This window comes from Eurosta solidaginis, chromosome 2, assembly GCF_040869045.1.
Source record: "Eurosta solidaginis isolate ZX-2024a chromosome 2, ASM4086904v1, whole genome shotgun sequence".
Classification (NCBI taxonomy): domain Eukaryota; kingdom Metazoa; phylum Arthropoda; class Insecta; order Diptera; family Tephritidae; genus Eurosta; species Eurosta solidaginis.
The window spans coordinates 189,035,711-189,055,472 of NC_090320.1; the positions used below are offsets into that span (position 1 = coordinate 189,035,711).

Below are 19,762 nucleotides of genomic sequence, written 5' to 3' on the forward strand. Positions count from 1 at the left end.
AATACATACATAAATAGAAAGCGACCTATGAAAAAAATCGCCGCCTAGGTGGTATTTTACGAATTTTCGAAGTTTTTACAGTGTAATTTTTATTAGCTCCGTCGCCATTTTTTTATTTTTGGATTTCAAAGTAGGTGTGGTCACGCTTCCATAAGAAGCTTTTGGCGATCCCTGATTTAAGGGGCCCTTCCTGGGGGCCTCACTCTTCCTCTGCTTGTCTTAGCCGCACCGTCATCTTTCATTCGTATAACATGGCCCAGCCACGCAGCCGCTGCGTTTAATTTGCTGGACTATTTTGATGTCTGCGTAAAGCTCATTATTAAATCTTCTCCGGTACTCGCCGTCGCCAACGCGCAGAGATCCGTAAATATTTAGAAGAACTTTTCTCTCGAACACTCCCAAAGCCCCTTCATCTGCTGTTGTCATGGTCCATGCTTCTGCACCATATAGCAGGGAGGGTACGATAACTGACTTGTAGATCATGATTTTCGTTTGTCGACAGAGGACTTTACTTTTCAATTGCCTACCTATGCGGAAGTAGCATTTATTGACAAGAGTGATTCTTCGCTGGATTTCAGAGCTGTTGTTGTTGTTTATGTTAATGCTGGTTCCCAAATAAAAGAAGACTTTTGCTCTTTGCTCGATGACAGCCGGTACTTCGTTTTGTCCTCATTCACCATTTTATCAAACCCATCTTTTTTCGTTTCTTTTTCCAGTTTGGAGTAAGCAGAACTTACGGCGCGTATATTCAGGCCCATGATATCAGTGTCATCAGCATACGCCAGTAATTTCACGCTTTTAAAGCATATTTTTCCAGAGCGGTTAAGTTCTGCAGCTAGTATAACCTCCGTGATTTTGTGCATGAACGAAGCACCAAAAATACTTTTATAAACAATTTAGCTGAACAAAAATATTAAATTAAGCTGCTAACTACAAATCAAAAATATTGATTAAACAAAGCATACAGAGGCTAAAATTATATAAATTACAATGAATAATATTAGCGTGTTACTTTCAATAAAACTAGCCAACTTCATCCATTCATAAGGCGCATCGTCCGCTGAAATTAGAGTGCTTATATCCTGATAAGTCATATCTCCAATCTGATCATTCCAGTCACCAGTTTCAATTTGTAAAATCTTGAAATTTTTTTGCGGTGTGATATAAGAAACGAACGAATTTCGAAGAAAATTTGATATTTTTGGATGAAGATTACCTCGGTGGGGCGCATGAGTTGCGAAAATTGAAAATACCGTAATTGTTTGCTGAAGCGCAATCAATATAAAACTATAACTGAAGAATTGCACTGAAAAAAGGAAGAATGATTATGTTAGTGCGCGTCAGTTAAGTCATTTTGAAATGAAACAAATCAAAATAAAAAATAAAAAATTATTCATCATTTTAAATTTTTTGATTGATGAATAAAAAGTTATTTTTTATTCAAGCATTTCTTGAAAGAGTTGAGTTATTATTCATTATTTACAAAATATGGAATAACAATAAAAATTTAGTTTTTATTCAGTTATTCAAAAATAAAAAAATAAACCATCGAGATGCCCTGAAAATATACCCATATGCGTAACCAGTTCGCGTGTAGTTCTGAAGCTTCTTAGGGTAATATTGAGATGATTTTGGGGAGTATTCGCGGGGTTTTTTGGGGGCCGTTTGGGGGTAATTTCTGGGACACCCTGGGGATCCTCCCGGGGTCTATTGGGGTCCATTCCAGGGGCTCCCTTGCGATCCTTATAGGGTTTTGGAGTAATTTCGGGATGGCTTCTGCGGCTCCCTCGGGGTCTTTTGGAAGACATTTTGGCATGGTTTAGGGGAGTACCTCGGGGTCCTTTGGAGGTCATTTTGGCATGGTCTAGGGGAGTACCTCGGGGTCCTCCCGGGGTCATTCCGTGACCTTTTTGGGACTCCCTCGGGTCATTTGGGGTCATTCCGGGATGATTTTGGGGACTTCTTCGGGGTCATTTCGGGGTCATTCCGAGATGATTTTAGGGACTCTCTCGGGGTCCTCCCGGGGGTTTTTCCGGGATCTTTTTGCGGACTCCTCCGGGGTCATTTCGGGATGGTTTTGGGGACTCCCTCGGGGTCCTCCCGGGTCATTTGGGGGTCATTCCGCGATCTTTTTGGGGACTCCCTCGGGGTCATTTAGGGGTCATTCGTGGGTCATTCCGGGATCTTTTTGAGGACTCTCTCGGGGTCATTTCGGGATGATTTTGGGGAATCCCTCGGGGTCATTTGGGGGTCATTTCGGGATGGTTTTGGGGACTGCCTTGGGTCATTTGGGAGTCATTTCGGGATGGTTTTGGGGACTCCCTCGGGGTCATTTGGGGTCATTCGCGGGTCATTCCGGGATCTTTTTGGGGACTCCCTCGGCGTCATTTGGGGGTCATTCCGGGATCTTTTTGGGGACTCTCGGGGTCATTTCGGAATGGTTTTGGGGAATCCCTCTGGGTCATTTCGGGATGGTTTTGGGGACTCCCTCGGGGTAATTTGGGGGTCATTCCGGGATCTTTTTGGGGACTCCCTCGGGGTCATTTGGGGGTCATTCCGGGATCGTTTTGGGGACTCTCTCGGGGTCATTTCGGGATGGTTTTGGGGACTCCCTCGGGGTCCTCCCGGGGTCATTTGGGGTCATTCCGGGATCTTTTTGAGGACTCCCTAGGGTCATTTGGGGGTCATTCGTGGGTCATTCCGGGATCTTTTTGGGGACTCCCAAGGGGTCATTTGGGATTAATTTCGTGATGAGGTACGACATTCTTCGAAAAAAGTCCCTTGTTTTAAAAGTTTTCTGGGATGTGTCGCATCCAAATCGGCAGCCGAGATTGGGTGATATTTCATTCGGGCTTCGATATATGTATGTAGTTTAATACACTTTAGTAGCACACTTTTAACATTGAAATACAAAGTAGTTTTTGAGCGTATAATCAAGGCTCAAAACCTGTAAATCTCATAGGTCAAAAAAAATTTTATTTAATTTGAAAAAAGTTTAATTTGATTTGAAAAAGGTTTCTTTTGACCTGAAATTGTTTTATGGAGTAATTTGGATTTGTGCTCAGTTAAAAATGTCGCCAAAAGTAATCCGCAAATTTATGACTTGGAGACACCGTTTTCCAAGTTTGCTTCTGGGTATTTAGCGCTCTCTCAGGAGTTATTGAACGGTTGGGCAAACCTATGCATAAAGGTTGCCACTTTGGTCCATTTGGACCAAAAATGGTCCTTCCCAACCCCGTTTGGCCCGATGGTCCTTTTTGGTATTTTTTAGCAAGTAGGCACGACTTTGGTATATTTCTCTATTTTTCTCTGGGAGAAAAACAAACTATGGGAACGTTGAAAGGACTTTGCTTGATTGAGCATCCTGTTAATTACCATGGATTGAGGCAATACGATGGCCGGCGAAAAAACTAATTGAAAACTTTATGTTAATGACATTTTATCTATACCAAAAATAAAGAAAATATGGTCCTTTATCAAATTTAGTAATTTTTTTTGATGAATTTCGAACCGAAATGAAAACATTGTATGGCAGCCGTGATTTGGCAGCCAATATTGCCATTAACCCAGATACGCCCATCAAAAGTACGTAAATATTTTAAAAGTGCTTTGCATTGATGTTTAGTAAAAACAACAGTCGAAAGACATTGTTGTTATAGATTTATAAAAATGTTTTGGAAAAAATTGATTTCATACAGGCCTTCCCATTGACAGTGGGGTTTATACTTGTAAGAAGTACCCCTATGGAACGGTACAAAAAAAACAATACCGAAAACAATCAATTGGCAAACCATGCTTATTAATTTAAAGTTGAAAACAATATAATATTTTTAGTTAACAATTGCAAAAAATTCAACTTGCAGTGAAAATGTTGATAGTTTATGATTTGACATCACACAAATTGCCGCAAAAAACTAACTTACCGTACTGTGGACCGCTATATATTGACAAACATAAAATCCGTAAATAAAGTAAACGCTACATAATAAAACATGTCTCGCTTTGTATGTAAAAATATAGGTGTCCTATATGTAGAGAATTTGGCATAATTGGGTTAAATCGAAGATAACACTTCGGTCATTTACTTCAATAGTGTCATAACTCAAAAAACAAAATTTTTCAGGAGAGCACTCAAAGATTTTAACTACCATTTGTTGTGCATATAAAAACATCTTTTCATTTGTATAGCACGTGATCAATTTTTAACGGACCACAAAGATTTTTTTTATACAACATACATCATGATATTGATTACGTTTTTACGTTATTTACTCAAAAGTCATGGTTTTTGAGTTATGACACTATTGAAGTAAATGAGCGACTTGTTTACACGAGTATCTAATTTGCTGTATAGAACATATTCTTATTAGAATACTGTTATTCCGAGCAAAAGTATAATACTTTTTGAAGACAGGGCATACTGGGTAAATGGCATTTTAATTGTAATATTGATTTTCAGTGAAAGTGTTCAAGTGGATATATTAAATAATAATATAAAATATTTACAATATCAACGCCAATACAAATCGATGAGGATTCGCGATCGAGTATCAGCAATATTGTGTCGAACTTGAATATTGCTGAAACTAACCTCCAGGGAAATATTGAAGTATTAAAGGATGCATGTTCCTCTACCGCGTATTTAGATGGAACATTTTTTGTGCCAGAGTTTTCTGGAGCTAGCAGTTGTACACTATCAATTATTGCTAAGTGCCAACTGTGCCCTCAGGGAAAATACATCAGAGGTAGAATAAAATCGGCATCAAATTTTGTAAGCTTAAGGTAAGTTTGTTATTTTCTATATAAATTGATTCTACCTTTACCTTAGTGTCGCGTCCCCTAGAAAAAAACAACAAAACTTTTTCCTATAAGCAAACCTGCACGTGGAATTCAAACAGCATTCAGATGTTAAATAGTTATGTGCACTTAAAAAAAATGAAATAATTTTTTTCTGGAAAATTCAAGTGGGATATTTTATTGGCATCTAAAATTTACCACGCCGGTAACCCCGCTTTCATAGGTTGATTCAAATAATGGCCTATAAGTTTATATCGGTTAACTCTACGAACAAAACTGAATTTTTTTTTTATGTTGTATAACTGTTTGCATACTTTCACAAGCATTAAAAAATTACTTAAAATTACTTCTATTTCTTGTCGCGACAAACCGCATTATATGTATATGGTCGTATATGTATTTTAAATGTTTAAAGTCCACAAAATGTTTATCTATCTAAATATTAAATAACAAATAGAATCGATCACCTGATTTTAAAGGTACTATAACGGTCTCATCCTGCGTCTCTATCACCCGCTGAAGATAGCCGTGTGATACGAACTACATAACATTAAAAAAGCCTCAAGTGACATAACTTCGATATCTGCGTAATATGAAAAAATTTTGTTTTACCTTGCATGCTTCGGAACAAGTGCAGTATACGGACAATGCTGATATAAAAAAACGAAAAATTGAGATCGATAGTTATTAATAAAAGAAACATAACGATATATTTTTTTTTGTTGGGCAAACAACAACAACAAAAGTTATTAAAGGTCAATGTTCATAATAAGCTTTTTTTTTTAATCTAAATTACTTCTAAAGTATTGAACCGATTATCAACGTCGTTGGATAGGTATTTCCAATACCTTTCATTTGATGTATATCTTAAGTATATAACTGCAAAGAATTTCCTGAAATAATATCATTTTTTAAAAAACATCAAAATTTTTAAAAACTTAATTTTTTTAAATTTAATTGCTGTATTAAATATATGAAAATATAGTTTGGTAGATGGGAAATAATTTAAGCTTTCATTTAAAATTATATATAATATCCTTAGTCCCATCAATGCAATACCAACTGTCCTGTTCCTGGTATACCAAAACTTAATTTTGGGCAAATTAACAGTAATTCTGCGCAGAACACCTGTTATTTGTTTCCTTTATGTGCAGAACACCTTTCCGAGTTGGCGGCCTTTGGCCGCCCTTATTTAGATAACCCTGGGCTACGCCATGCCAAGTCCGGGTGGTTGCCTGAACCGTGGCAACATGCCACGGTACGCACTCTTTTGCGAAAATGGCAATAAGGCCATACTGGCTTTATTTCCATTAGAAATTGGAAATAAGGCCATATGGCTTTATTTCTCAAACTGATTGGAAATAAAGCCGTATGGCGTTATTGCGTATGGCTTTATTGCACCCCACCGTCATCCACAGTATTTCTGCGCAGAATACTTTCATACATACATAGCCCCTTAAAAAATAAGTATTTATTTTGTAACTTACGTTTAACTCACGCGGACATATCGACCTCATAATCATCTTAATCTTCCTCCTCTACAAGTCGTGGGTTGCATGGGTTGTAAAGGTTCCCAGCCATTTTAAAAAATGTTGTTAAAGGGTCAATATTAGTAGCCTTGCAATGCCGCAAAAAAATAAATAAATGCTGCCAAATAGCCGCAAAAGAATTGCTTTTTGCGGTGTAATTGAAATATTTGATAAATTTGCAACAACTTTGTATTTGCCATAATAATTTGCACTTGTATTTAACAGTTTAAATTAACACTTTTCAATAAATTGGAATAACGGTTATTTTCCAAACATCTGTTAAGGTCCAGCTAATCTTCCAACCAACCTTATAGAAATCAATAAAATCGATTAATGGCGCCTTACCATAACGCCATATCGAATACATTTATTTCAATAAAATTGTTGGTTAACGCTATAGAAAATTAATTTAAGCTTTAAATACCAACGTATTAACGAAATATACATACACATACATACATATGTACAAATAAATATGCGTAATTTACTTAGTAAATGTAGCACTTTTAAACATCGAATTTTTTAAGTATTTTACGGGATAGAATAAAAACAGCATATCAAATGAAAGGTAATTTTACAACCTATACAATGAAACAAAATTTTGAAAATCGGTTCGATACTTACATTCTGACCAAGGCAGGAATTTTGAATCAGCTGTGTTCGAAGAAAGTGTAAGAAGTTGGGCATTCGAAAAATACGGACAACTGCATTGCATCCTCAGTCCGATGGTATGGTGGAACGTTTCAATAGAACATTGGAGGAGCATTTAAGGAAAGTAGACAAGTACCATAAGGAGTGGGATACATATCATTATTCTTGATGGCTTACCGATCAGCAGTGCATGAGACAACGGGAAGGGTTTCAGAAAGGAGATTTGGTGCTGTTATACAACCCACAACGAAAAAAAGGTTTGTCCCCGAAGTTGCAGTGTAACTGGGAAGGACCATACAAAGTTGTAAAACGGATAAGCGATGTAGTTTACCGCATACAAACCATTGGTAAACCACGAATCAAAATGAAAGAGGTGAATTTGGAAAGGCTGGCGGAGTTTAGATCGGGAAATTTGTCTGATGGCGACGATCAGACTTAGGCGGAGGGCAGTGTGACGAATATTAGTGACACTAAGTGATACTCACATCACTAGTATGATACTAAGTAAATAAGGCCACAACAACAATAAAGCAAGCAGTCACTTGTATTTACATAAACGAATCAATCATTATGTCTACACATATGTACGTACACGCAGCGGAGAGAAAACACATGCATATATCTTATCTGAGATGCTCACAAAAGTATGCAATAATTTGTGCAAGTATCACTCACATATACACGCGCATCTGTAGTTATAGCTGGAAATTTATAGCTGGAGAACGAGTAAATTCTAGAAAAAGAAGCGTCTAGAAGTATACGAACGAGACATTACAGAGTATAAAAGGAGGTAAAGCTGAGAATCAGCAATCAGTTTGATTTAAGCAAGCTATCAGTTGCGAAGTATAAGTGTACTTTCAAGTAGTCTAATAAAGGCCATTTTGCATTATTGAATAGTGGAGTTATTTATTCAACACTTTAGTGATTCGAACGTTAGTAGAAGGTTGCAGATAACAGGAATTGCAGTAAATTCGTTACAATATATACATAGTTATTAAATATCATACTTCAATTGGAACAAACCTGTCTGCAACGTTTCTCAATTCGATTTGATTTGGTTGGGCAAGGTAAATTTTGCGTAGTCCGTGCCAAATTGCATCGCATGTCTCGTATATTATTTTCCTAACTGTAGAAACACCCAATTTATATTTATTTATTTATTTATTATTTAAAGTCGACGATAAACTATGGTCGACTCCATAATATAAAAGATAAATAAATATACAACTCAAAAGATAAAATTAAAGGTATATCGAGATTTCAACAATGTTATATTACAAACAAAGAAATATTAATGAACATTACTCTTTAATTTCAGAATATAATAATAATAAGAAATATGAGCAGAAATAAGATCTTATGCCGAAATCTTATACTGGCGGAATGCATCAGATTCCGCTCAGCATGATTTCGGAATGCAGTGGATTCCAATCTTCCTGTTGGAATGGAACAAGATTCCAATCAGCATGTCATGGGAATCAGGCAGTGCTAAGAGTAGTGTAATGAGGATCCGCCATCACAAGGCATAAAAAAGTAACATCACCTGTGTTGTTGGAATGCACCGGATTCCAATCAGCTCGATGCCTGATCTCAAGATTATACTGCCGGAATGCATACGATTCCGGCCAGTGACTCATGAAAAAGCATGTTTTTTACGTTGTTGGAATGCACCAGATTCCAATCAACACAATACTGTCTTGTTCCTTCTTAATGATACATGTTGATAAATGTTCCTCCATCCTTAAGCGAGATAGTTCCTGTTTTTTATGGAAGGAATAAAATGCCGGCAAATTAAATTAGCTTGTATCTCTTAAATTAGATAGGCAAGTATTGCATTACGTATAGTGGCAAAAGTACATTCAAGACTGATACAGCTATACAAGTCATTGTAGTGCGCGCACCAGATAAGAAGAGGATTATTTTTAGCAAAGTTTCGTCGACAAAGGGGTAAATAGAAAGGAACGTAATGTCTGGATACTCTAGGGGGAACCGCGAAAAACAAGCGGCTGAGGAGGTCCGCAGAATCAATTTCTCCAATAATGAGCTTATGGATGAACAATACCCCCAGTAATATTCTCCGATTTTCCAGAGTGGGTAAGTTAATAAGAAGAAGTCTACTTCTGTATGGAGGAAGGTGGAGACTTGAGTCCCAATTAAGGCCGCGCAATGCAAATATCAAAAATTGCTTTTGAACTGACTCAAGACGCTTTATATGCTTTTGAGAAACAGGGGACCAAACGCATGAGCAATATTCGAGTATTGGACGAACCAGCGATGTGTAAAGAACCTTAGTGAGGTACGGATCATCGAACTCTTTAGCCCATCTTTAAACAAATCCAAGTAAACCCAACGCTTTGTTGGCTATAGATGAAATATGCATGTTAAAATTCAATTTCGGATCAAAAAGGACACCTAGATCATTTGCAATAGATATACGCTCCAAAGGCGTACCATCTATTACATAAGATTTAAATGCTGGCTTCACTCTGTGAAATGTCATATGCTTACATTTAGAGCAATTTAAAGCTAGTAAATTTGTTGTGCACCAACATTGGAACGAGTCCAAGTCGGCTTGAAGAAGATCCAAGGAACTCAAATCGGTAGGACAGTAAGTGTAGCAAAGTTTTACATCATCCGCATACATTATAGTAGAGGAATATAATATTGTCTGTGGCAAGTCATTAATGAAAAGGGCAAAGAGCAAAGGGCCTAGATGACTTCCCTGGAGTACGCCGGAGGAAACTCCGAACGATTCCGACAGACTGCACTTGAACAGGACTTTTTTGGTCCGGTTAGAAAGATAGCTTTTCAGCCACATTACTAGGTGAAACGGAAAGCCCGGTAAATCAAGCTTATTAAAAAGCAACTCATGGTTGACGGTATCAAATGCTTTGCTGAAGTCCGTTTGCTTGTTCGCTAAAAATCCTTCAATAACTATAGAGGTGAATACAAGCAAATTTGTAGTGGTTGACCTTTGACGAATAAAACCGTGTTGGCATGGAGATAAAAGACTAGAACACTGATATTGGAGTTGACTGGTAACAATCTGTTCAAAGACTTTAGGAATGACTGAAAGTTTAGCAATACCTCTGTAGTTTTCAACTTTTGACCTACTACCTTTTTTATGCAGGGGTATAATAAAAGACTGTTTCCAAAGTGCCGGGAAAGACGCAGATCCCAGAGATAGCTCAAATAATTTTAAAATATGCTCATACATGTTTTCGGCGCAGTACATAAGCACGCAACTAGGAACACCGTCCGGTCCCAGAGAAAAGGTGGGCTTCAAAGATTGAAGACTCTGAAGAACAATATTACCATCAATAGCAGGATTCCTAATGTAATTCGAGCTATCTAAGCGATAGGGATATTGACCGGAATGAAAACCACCACCATGAATACGTGGACTTAAAGAACTCAGAAAATAGTTCAGCAACGTCGTCATCAGTGCAAGCTTTTTTACCTCCAAAGGTTAATGAGGAAGGATACCCAGAAGTTTTCCGCTTTGAATTTACGAAACTGTAAAACTTTTTTGGATTTCTAAAAAATTGGGCTTTACAACAACTCAAGTAATTTTTATAATAAAGCTGATTAAGACGGTGAAATTTAGAACGAGCTATTAGATATTTAGAGAGGTCTGCAGATGCTCCAGATTTCTTGAATCTCTTATAAAGTCTAGATTTAATGTTATTAAATCTGACAAGTTGCATTGAAAACCAAGGGGGCTTATTCGAACATAGGGTATAGCGAGTAGGAATGCAGGTATCAAAGAAGCCATCAAGCGTACTGTAAAATATAGAGATAGCCGAATCGACATCAGTGCAAGCATAGAGATCCGACCAATCATGGGAAGCCAACAGATCATTGAGCATAATGAAATTCGCTTTGTAGAAGCATCTAGATTGGGGGCGAGACTGTATTTGAATCCTACGGGGTAGGCTGATATCAAGTGATATCTCTAGCGCAGGGTGAAGAGGGTCTTCTGGAAGGGATAAAGGTGGTATTTGCGTAAGGGCAGTACCCACCGAGCCATCCACAAATACTAAATCCGGCATTTTATTTCCACTATTTGGAACATTGTTAATCTGTAAAAGAGATGAGTCTAACAAGCAATTGAGAAACTCATGTTGAGCAGTGGGAGTTAAAAATTTTGAATCACTTATATTAACCCAACTAACTGTTGGCAAGTTATCATCATCATCATCATCATCATCATCCTCCTCAACTCCTATTGGAGCATAGGGCCTCGACCACCGACTTAAATCTTATTCTGTTAGGTGCAGTTCTTGTGATGTCATTCCACGTATATCCTGCGTCTTCGAGTTCTTTATCCACAGTTCTGCGCCAAGTTTTCGCAGGTGCACCAGGTCCTCGGCTTCCTTGTGGATTCCATCGCAATGCTTGTCTGGCTATATTTACTGGAGGTCTTCTGAGAGTTTGGCAAGTTATAGTCACCAACAGCAACAAGTCGATCGTTATCTCCCAACTGCGAATGCAAATCGCAGATGGCCGAGCTATGACTAGCATAAACATCCATATCCGAACGAAGTGGTATATACGAACAACAAACAATTACGCTATAGCTACTGAATGATACCTAACTGCTATGAATTCGATATGAGAGATATTGTCCAGCGAAATCAACTCAGATGATAGGTTAGATTCAACAGCAATAAGGACACCTCCCGCTCTAGAGATGCGATCACGCCGATAAACAGCATATTTATTTGAAAAAACTTCAGAATTGTAATTATCAGGCTTTGGCCAGGTCTCCGTAAAAGCTACAACTTGTGCAGAAAAGTTGAAAGAATTAAGGAAGAATGGAACAAGTTTTGATCGTAAACCACGAACATTTTGGTAATTAATGAGAAGACGGGACAGATCAGCAATTACCTTTGTGTTGTTATTACTGTGTTCGTCATACCGTTTTTTGGCTGTAATAAAACAGGTTCGGCCCTCGCCTTTTTTGTGAACAAGTGAACCACAGTATGCTTAGGCCAAAAAGAGGAATCAAGTACCTTATCGAAATATTCATCTGAAAGGGATATTTTAAATGAGGAGATGTCTCTCTCATATTTAAAGTTACATTTATACACATTGATGTTACTAGTGGGTGCAACACTGAGTTTGGAGCAAACGTAATGAGCAATGTCATTTTCGGTAAGCGAGGCGTGTAATCGGGACACAAATTCAGCCCTACGAGGTGGCACGGCAGTCACCTGCAAAGGAGTAGCGGATAGCGCACCAGAGAGCTGGGAAGGTGCGGCCGTTATAGAACAGTTGACAGAAAACGCATTGCTTGACCTAGCGTTGGTTATCGAGCCCGTCAAAGAAGTACTATTTTTTTCAGGTACACTTGTATCGCTAGCAACAACCCCAGTATCGGTAACTGTTATTGGTGGAGCTAAAGATACCGGTGGAAGTGTAGGATGAATTGGGGAATCCAACGAAATCAACATTGGTGACTTAGAACAAACAGCCGCAAAGGTACCACTATTAGTTCGTGCATCGTTTAATTTGCCAGAGATCGTCTCACTGGAAGTCTCGACACAGCCTTGTGGAGATTCTTGTGCAGATTCCTGAGCTGCATTGTTCATAACGTCTTTGGTAAGCCTGTTCGTATCAGTCAACGCGGTTAAAGGGACATTCGTAGGAGGACAGATTTTCCCCTTACTCGAAGACAAGTTGGAGTCATTGTTGGGCATACATTTCTTACGTTTTGGGGATTCAGATATCACTTTCAATTTTTTAAAGCGAGCCTCCATCGTTTTGAATCTTTCGTTAAGGTCACGAAACCCAATAAAAATGTTGTTGAACTCCTTCTGAGTTTGCCTCATAAAAGCTCGCATGTCATTTTCTACGGAACGACAATCATGACATGTCCAGTTCAGTCCAATTTTGCTGGATATTAGGTCAACCACCCGACCACCTATGTGAGAGAAACCGGCACAGATAACATGAGCCATATTATCACAGAGCCAACAACAAACATAAGTATCACCACGGGAAATTTTCTTTTGATTGACCAAGCTAAATACTGTGGGTTACAGCCTTGTGCCAAGAACCTGTTGAAACCCATTTTTACACAGATATGTAGTATATAAAATTACTTACATCAAAGTGATACCCAAACGGATTTCTTCACTTATTGGTTCTCTTATGGAAAAACGTTGAAGTCGCTCTCGTAACAAATTCAGTAGCACCTAGTAGCACATTAAACTTTGCAACATTCATACGTGTTGCCTTGAAGAAATGCTTTTCATCTGATAGTTTCAATCGTACGAAGAAGTTTCGTGGAAGCTCAGAGTCTTCCTTGTACGATTAACTGGCCGCTCCCACCATCGCCGCTTCAACTGCTGGCACAATTCGCGATATATTTTCACCATTACAAAAATGATTTTTATAATTTTAAAAATTTTCAACAAACGCCCTCTGTTATTCATTCTTTGTATATACTGCTAATGCTGACTTTAAATTGAATTTATTTCCCAGAAGAAATCGTCACCGATGACCAGTAAACAATAAAACGAATATTTAGCTTCGAATTTCAAACAATGCTTAGATATATTACAAAAAATGTTGTCTAAAAATCATAGAGCTCGGTCATATAGGTATATAACTTATATCACATGTTTGCAACGCATCAACAAAAACCGTAGTTTACGTAGCAAATGCAAATCCGTATATAATTTTTTGGAGAATGCAATGCTAAATATCTATTGCTTTTGGAATGCAGTCCACAAAGCATGTTTTTTGATCCAAATTGTGTGGTATATTTACAGGTGCGCATCAACAGAGCCTAGTTACATTGAAGTTTTAGCGGCGCTTTATTTAAAAAATTTAATTTTATTTAAAAATTACTTAATCGAATGCAAGTTTTACTTTCGAAAACCACTAAAATCATGTTAAAATGCTTATTTCTCTAAACAAAGTAGCTGTACATATTGTAACGAATTTGCTTGCAAATCCTCTTATTTGCAACCATCTGCTAAGCTCGTATCGCTAAACTGTTGAATAAATAACTCCAATATGTAATAATGCAAAATGGCCTTTATTCAAGTACTTCACAATAACACTTGTACTTTGCAACGAATAGCTTACTTAATAACCAAACTGATTGACAGCTCAAATGAAACTCTACTATTCAAAATAATACTGCTATAGCTCGCTAGATAGCGCTTAATCCAAATCTCAAATCAAACTGAATTACTTCTTACTCGCTTGCCCCGCTTTTATAGTTTACGCTGCATACTTCTAGGCTCTTCGATTTCCAGAACTTACTAGTTGTTTCGGCTACAAAATCGCCAGCCACAACTACGTGCACAAATTATTGCTCTCTCTTGTGACAACTCAGATAAGATATATGCATGTGTTTGTGCATTGCCGCTCCGCTGCTCGTATACATATGTGTAGACGCAATTATTTATTCGTTTATGTAGATACATAATGATTGGATTATTGATGTGAATGTTTGTAGTTTACAGTCTCTCGCACATACATAGGCGTATAAGTAAATGCATCTGTGTGTGACATCTTTCGGCTGCTTTATATACGTGTATACATGATTTGATTATTGACGTAAATACTGCTTATCGTGGCCTTGGCATCGCCTTAGTGATGGTATAACTTAGTGATGGTAATATCCGTGACACTGCCCTCCACCTAAGTCTGATCGTCCCGGTCAGACAAATCTCTCGATCTAAACGCTGCTAATCTCTCCAAATGAACCACCTTCATTTTGGTTCGTGGTTTACCGATGGTTTGTATGCGGTACACTACATCGTTGATCCGTTTTACAACTTTGTATGGGCCTTCCCAATTACAGTGCAATTTCGGGGACAAACCTTTTTTTCGTTGCGGGTTGTATAACAGCACCAAATCTCCTTCCTGAAAACCTTCTGAATTAATTGCTTTATCATATCTGGCTTTCATCTTGTCACTCATAATCTTTGTTCGTTGCCTTATCAGATCATGTATTTCTCTTAGCTCTTCTTCCAAATCACTAGTGGATTTCCTGACATTTCTCTCCCAAACTTCAAATCAGCTGGCAGTCTAAGGTCATTGCCAAAAATTACTTTTGCAGGGGTTTGGCCCGTTGTCTCATGCACTGCTGATCGGTAAGCCATCAAGAATAATGGTATGCGGGTATCCCATTCTTTATGGTACTTGTCCACTACTTTCCTTAAGTGCTCCTCCAATGTTCTATTGAATCGTTCTACCATACCATCGGATTGAGGATGCAATGCAGTTGTCCGTGTTTTTCGAATGCCCAATGACTTACACATTTCCTGGAACACAGCTGATTCGAAATTCCTGCCTTGGTCAGAATGTAACTCCATTAGTACACCATACCTTGCAACCCAATTGTTTATAAACACTTCTGCTACCGTTTCCGCTTCTTGATTTGGGATTGGGTATACCCCTGGCCATTTGCTGAAATAATCCATAACTACCAGTACATATTTGTTTCCGCCGTTGCTAGTAGGAAATGGAGCGGCGACATCCATAGCGATCCTTTCAAATGGCGCACCTGAGTTATATTGCTTCATCTGGCCATGACTTCGTGTTCTGGGCCCTTTCGCTCTGCTGCAAACCTCGCAGTTCGCAATCCACTCAGTGACCGACTGACGGCAACCAACCCAATAGAATCTCTGTTTAATCTTCTCGAGCGTCTTCGTGATTCCAAGATGACATCCGCTTGGACCATTATGCAGCTCGCTGAGCACATCAGGAATCCTCTTTCTGGGAACAACTATCAGTTTATTCTTGTATTTACCATCCTCACTCTCCCATACTCGATGAAGGCAACCGGATATCAATTCTAAACTGTTCCACTGTGCCCAATATGACTTCGCAATGGGACTCTCTGCTGACATCTCTTCTCTGTTTGGTCTTTCATTTCGTTCGAGCCCTTGCATAACACGTGACAGATCTGCATCTTCTAGCTGGCACTTTCTTAGCTGTTCCTTGTCCCATTCATCTGTACATGTTATAGTCATTAGCCGGACATCTATAATGTCTTCTTTAGCCTCGGCTTTTGAACAGTGCTTGCATTCCAAACTACATGGTGTTCGTGACATTGCATCGGCATTTCCATGGGTACTACCTTTTCGATGCTCAATGGAAAAGTCATAGATTTGTAGTCGCTCGATCCACCGTGCCAATTGTCCTTCCGGATTACGGAACTGCAGTAGCCATTTTAAAGCTGCGTGATCTGTCCTGACACGGAATCGCTGGCCGTAGAGGTATTTGTGAAAATGTTTAACGCACTCTACCAATGCCAACAGCTCTCTCCGCGTAACGCAGTAGTTCCTCTCTGGTTTTCCAATCGACCGGCTGTAATATGCAACTACCTTCTCCTGTCCATCGACCAGTTGTGATAAAGCGCCTCCTATAGCATATCCACTCGCATCTGTATCTAGAATAAATGTTGCTCCTGGAATCGGATATGCTAACATTGGGGCAGTGCATAAACGCTCCTACAATGTTTGGAAAGCCACTTCTTGCTCCTTCTTCCATTCAAAAGCTTTATTTTTTCTTGTAAGCTCATGGAGGCTATGGGCTACGCTGGAAAAATTTTGTACAAATCGGCGGTAATATGTGCACAGCCCAAGGAAACTTCTTAATTCATGTAGGTTCTGTGGTCTTGGCCAATCCTTTACAGCCTCTATCTTTTCGTTCGCAGTGCAGATGCCCTCTGTCGTTACCTTGTGACCCAAATAATTTACTTCCTTTTTAAACAGCGAACACTTTTTGGGACTTAACTTCAGACCAGCGCCAGCTATTCTTTGGAAAACTTCCTCCAAGTTCTTAAGATGTTCATCGAAATTCTTGCCCAATACGATGATGTCGTCCAGGTACACCAAGCATGTTTTCCAATGTAGACCTTTCAATACCTGGTCCATGAGTCTCTCGAAAGTAGCTGGTGCATTACATAGTCCAAAGGGCATTACTGTAAATTGCCAAAGACCATCCCCGACGCTGAAGGCTGTTTTCTCTTTGTCTTGCTCCTACTTGCCAGTAGCCGCTTTTCAAGTCCAGTGTGGAAAACCATTTCGTCCATTTCGAGTCCAGAGTGTCGTCAATTCTTGGCAATGGGTAGCTATCATTTTTCGTAACGTCATTCAACTTCCGGTAGTCCACGCAAAACCTGATTTTTCCATCCTTCTTCTTTACAAGTACTACCGGTGAGCTCCAGGGACTAGCTGATGGTTCGATGACGCCGCTGTCGCTCATTTCTTGTATAATTTGACTCACAACTTCCCGCTTCGCCAGTGGAACACTACGTGGAGCTTGACGGATCGGCCTCGCATCTCCAGTGTCAATTTGATGTTTCACAACGTTGGTGCGGCCTGGTTTAGAACCATCCTGGTCAAATATGTTCGCGTACTTTAGGAGCAGTTGTTTTGCCTTACTCTGATATGCTTCCTCTAGCCCCTGCGTCCATGCCGTGATGTCATTTGAAAGATTAGTATTACTAGCTGAAACGTGTTCCTGGAGCTGTTCACAGTTAATAACTACTTCAGCCTCTTGGCATCTTCCCAAAATAGCTCCTTTAGTCAGTTTGAGTGGTGAATTGAACTCATTGAGTACTCTTACCGGAATACGTCCATCTTGTTTTGTCATAGCCAGGGTTTTTCCTACAAGTATGTTCAGTGCTGATTTGTTTGCTGCTTCGACAACCCACAATTTGTTTGTCCCACGATCTCCATCAACCTTTGCCCAGATGACTGCTTCGGATTTTGGTGGTATTCGCTGACTCTCTTCCACCAGCACTCGTTTACTGCTGTAGCCTCTCTCGTAGCCGAAATTAAGTGGTACATCCATGTTCTTATATCGCATCGTCTTGCTTTGCATGTCGATCTTGATGCCCTGGTCGATTAAGAAGTCCACTCCAATTATGATTTCATCAACAATCTCTGCCACTATAAAATTGTGTACTACCGTGACGTTCCCAATTGCGACTTCACATGATACTTCTCCTAGAACCGTGCTGTCTTCTCCAGTGGCTGTACGCAATCTTGCTCCATGCAATGGTCTTATCTTCTTGTTGAATAAATCCGCTCGAATGATGGAATGAGATGCACCCGTATCTACAGTCAGTAAACGTTCCTTTCCATCCACATGTCCTCCGACAGTAAGATTGTTTGACCTTCTTCCAATTTGTGAGATAGAGATTATGGGGCATTCAATTGAGGGAGCCAGCTGTCGCCCCTTGCGGCTGACTCGCTTTAGTTTAACGATTGAGTGGACTTGGAGATTTGCTCATCTCCTTCAGCTCTGCGTTCACGGCCACCCACATTGTTGGAGCTATTGGAACCGGTGCTGCAATTTCGTGCAATATGACCTGGGTTGCCGCACTTGAAACATTTAATCACTCCGGCATTTTTCTGTTGTGATCCCTTCAGTGCTTCCAAAATTGTGTCTACCCAATCTGTTCTTTCCACTTCCACACGATGAGCTTTGTATGCTGGTTTACTCAATAGTGAGGCCGTTTCCTGAGTCAATGCATGTGATACCGTTTCAGCAAATGTCAGTTTTGGGTTTGCGTATGTAGCTCGCTTCGTTTCCACGTCTCGTATGCCATTTATAAAACTCTGGATTTTTACCCTCTCGGTGTATTCCACGGGTGCGTCCGCATTTGCGAGATGAGCCAACCTTTCAACATCTGAAGCAAACTCTTGCAATGTCTCATTTGCTTTTTGGTAGCGGTTTTGCAACTCAATTTGGAATATCTGTTTTCTATGCTCGCTTCCATAACGTCTCTCGACAGCGGCCATCAATGCCTCATAGTTGTTCCGCTCTCCTTCGGGAATCGTCTGTAGGATTTCGGCTGCTGGCCCTTTCAGTGCCACGAACAGAGCTGCAACTTTATCTTCAGCATTCCAGTTATTCGCTGTCGACGTCTTCTCAAATTGGAGCTTAAATACCTGGAATGGAACAGTACCATCAAACGTTGGGGATTTTACCTTCAGAGTAGACGTTGAAGTGATTGGACGGTTCAATTGTAACTCCTGAATCCGATCTTTCAAAGCATCCATCTCGGCCTCCACTTTATTTTGTCGTTCACTAACAGCCTCCAGCTGCGATGAGAATTTTGTTTCCTGTGCCTCCAGCTTTGTTGAGATACGCTCTTCTTGCTCTTCCAGTTGAGCAGAGATCTGCGATGATATCTGTGCTGAAATTTGCGCCGACATTTCGGATATTCGTGCCTCTTGTGCTTCAATCTTCGCTGTTATTTCAGATGACATTTCTGCAATACGTGTCTCCTGTGATTCCATCTTGGATGCCATATATGTCTTCTGCGATTCCAGTTGAGATGACATGTTGGTGGATATTTGTGATGACATTTCGGACATTTGTGCCGATATTGCAGCCAATATCAGGTTCAAGTCTGTGTTCGCCATTGTCTGCGGTGTTTCATTTTTCTCCTCCAATTTTGTTGTCTCATCGCCATCAAGATGAAAGACATACTCTTCCACGTCAATTCCTTCTAATTCCATTGCCTCTCGTAGTCGTGCTTGAAGTTCGATCTTATTGCCAGTTGTATTTAATCCACGGTTCTCCAACTCCTTTTTCAGTTGCTGGATCTTCAATTCACTGAACTTTGCCATGTCCAAGTTTATTCGAAGTCTTCGGAATTTATTCAACAATTCCTCTTCTGACACCAATTGTAACGAATTTGCTTGCAAATCCTCTTATTTGCAACCCTCTGCTAAGCTCGTATCGCTAAACTGTTGAATAAATAACTCCAATATGTAATAATGCAAAATGGCCTTTATTCAAGT

At 39.5% G+C, this 19,762-nt stretch overlaps 1 protein-coding gene across 1 annotated transcript in view; it reads right to left on the minus strand.

The window, feature by feature from the left end:
- Nucleotides 1-927: 927 nt before the first annotated feature.
- LOC137242495 (neuronal acetylcholine receptor subunit alpha-10-like) overlaps nt 928-19,762 on the minus strand; it is a 140,710-nt gene continuing 121,875 nt past the window's right edge. The window contains exon 5 of the mRNA XM_067769782.1: nt 928-1,306. Within this exon, the coding sequence (XP_067625883.1) occupies nt 951-1,306 (356 nt within the window). The 3' untranslated portion in view covers nt 928-950. The remainder of the gene's footprint in view (nt 1,307-19,762) is intronic.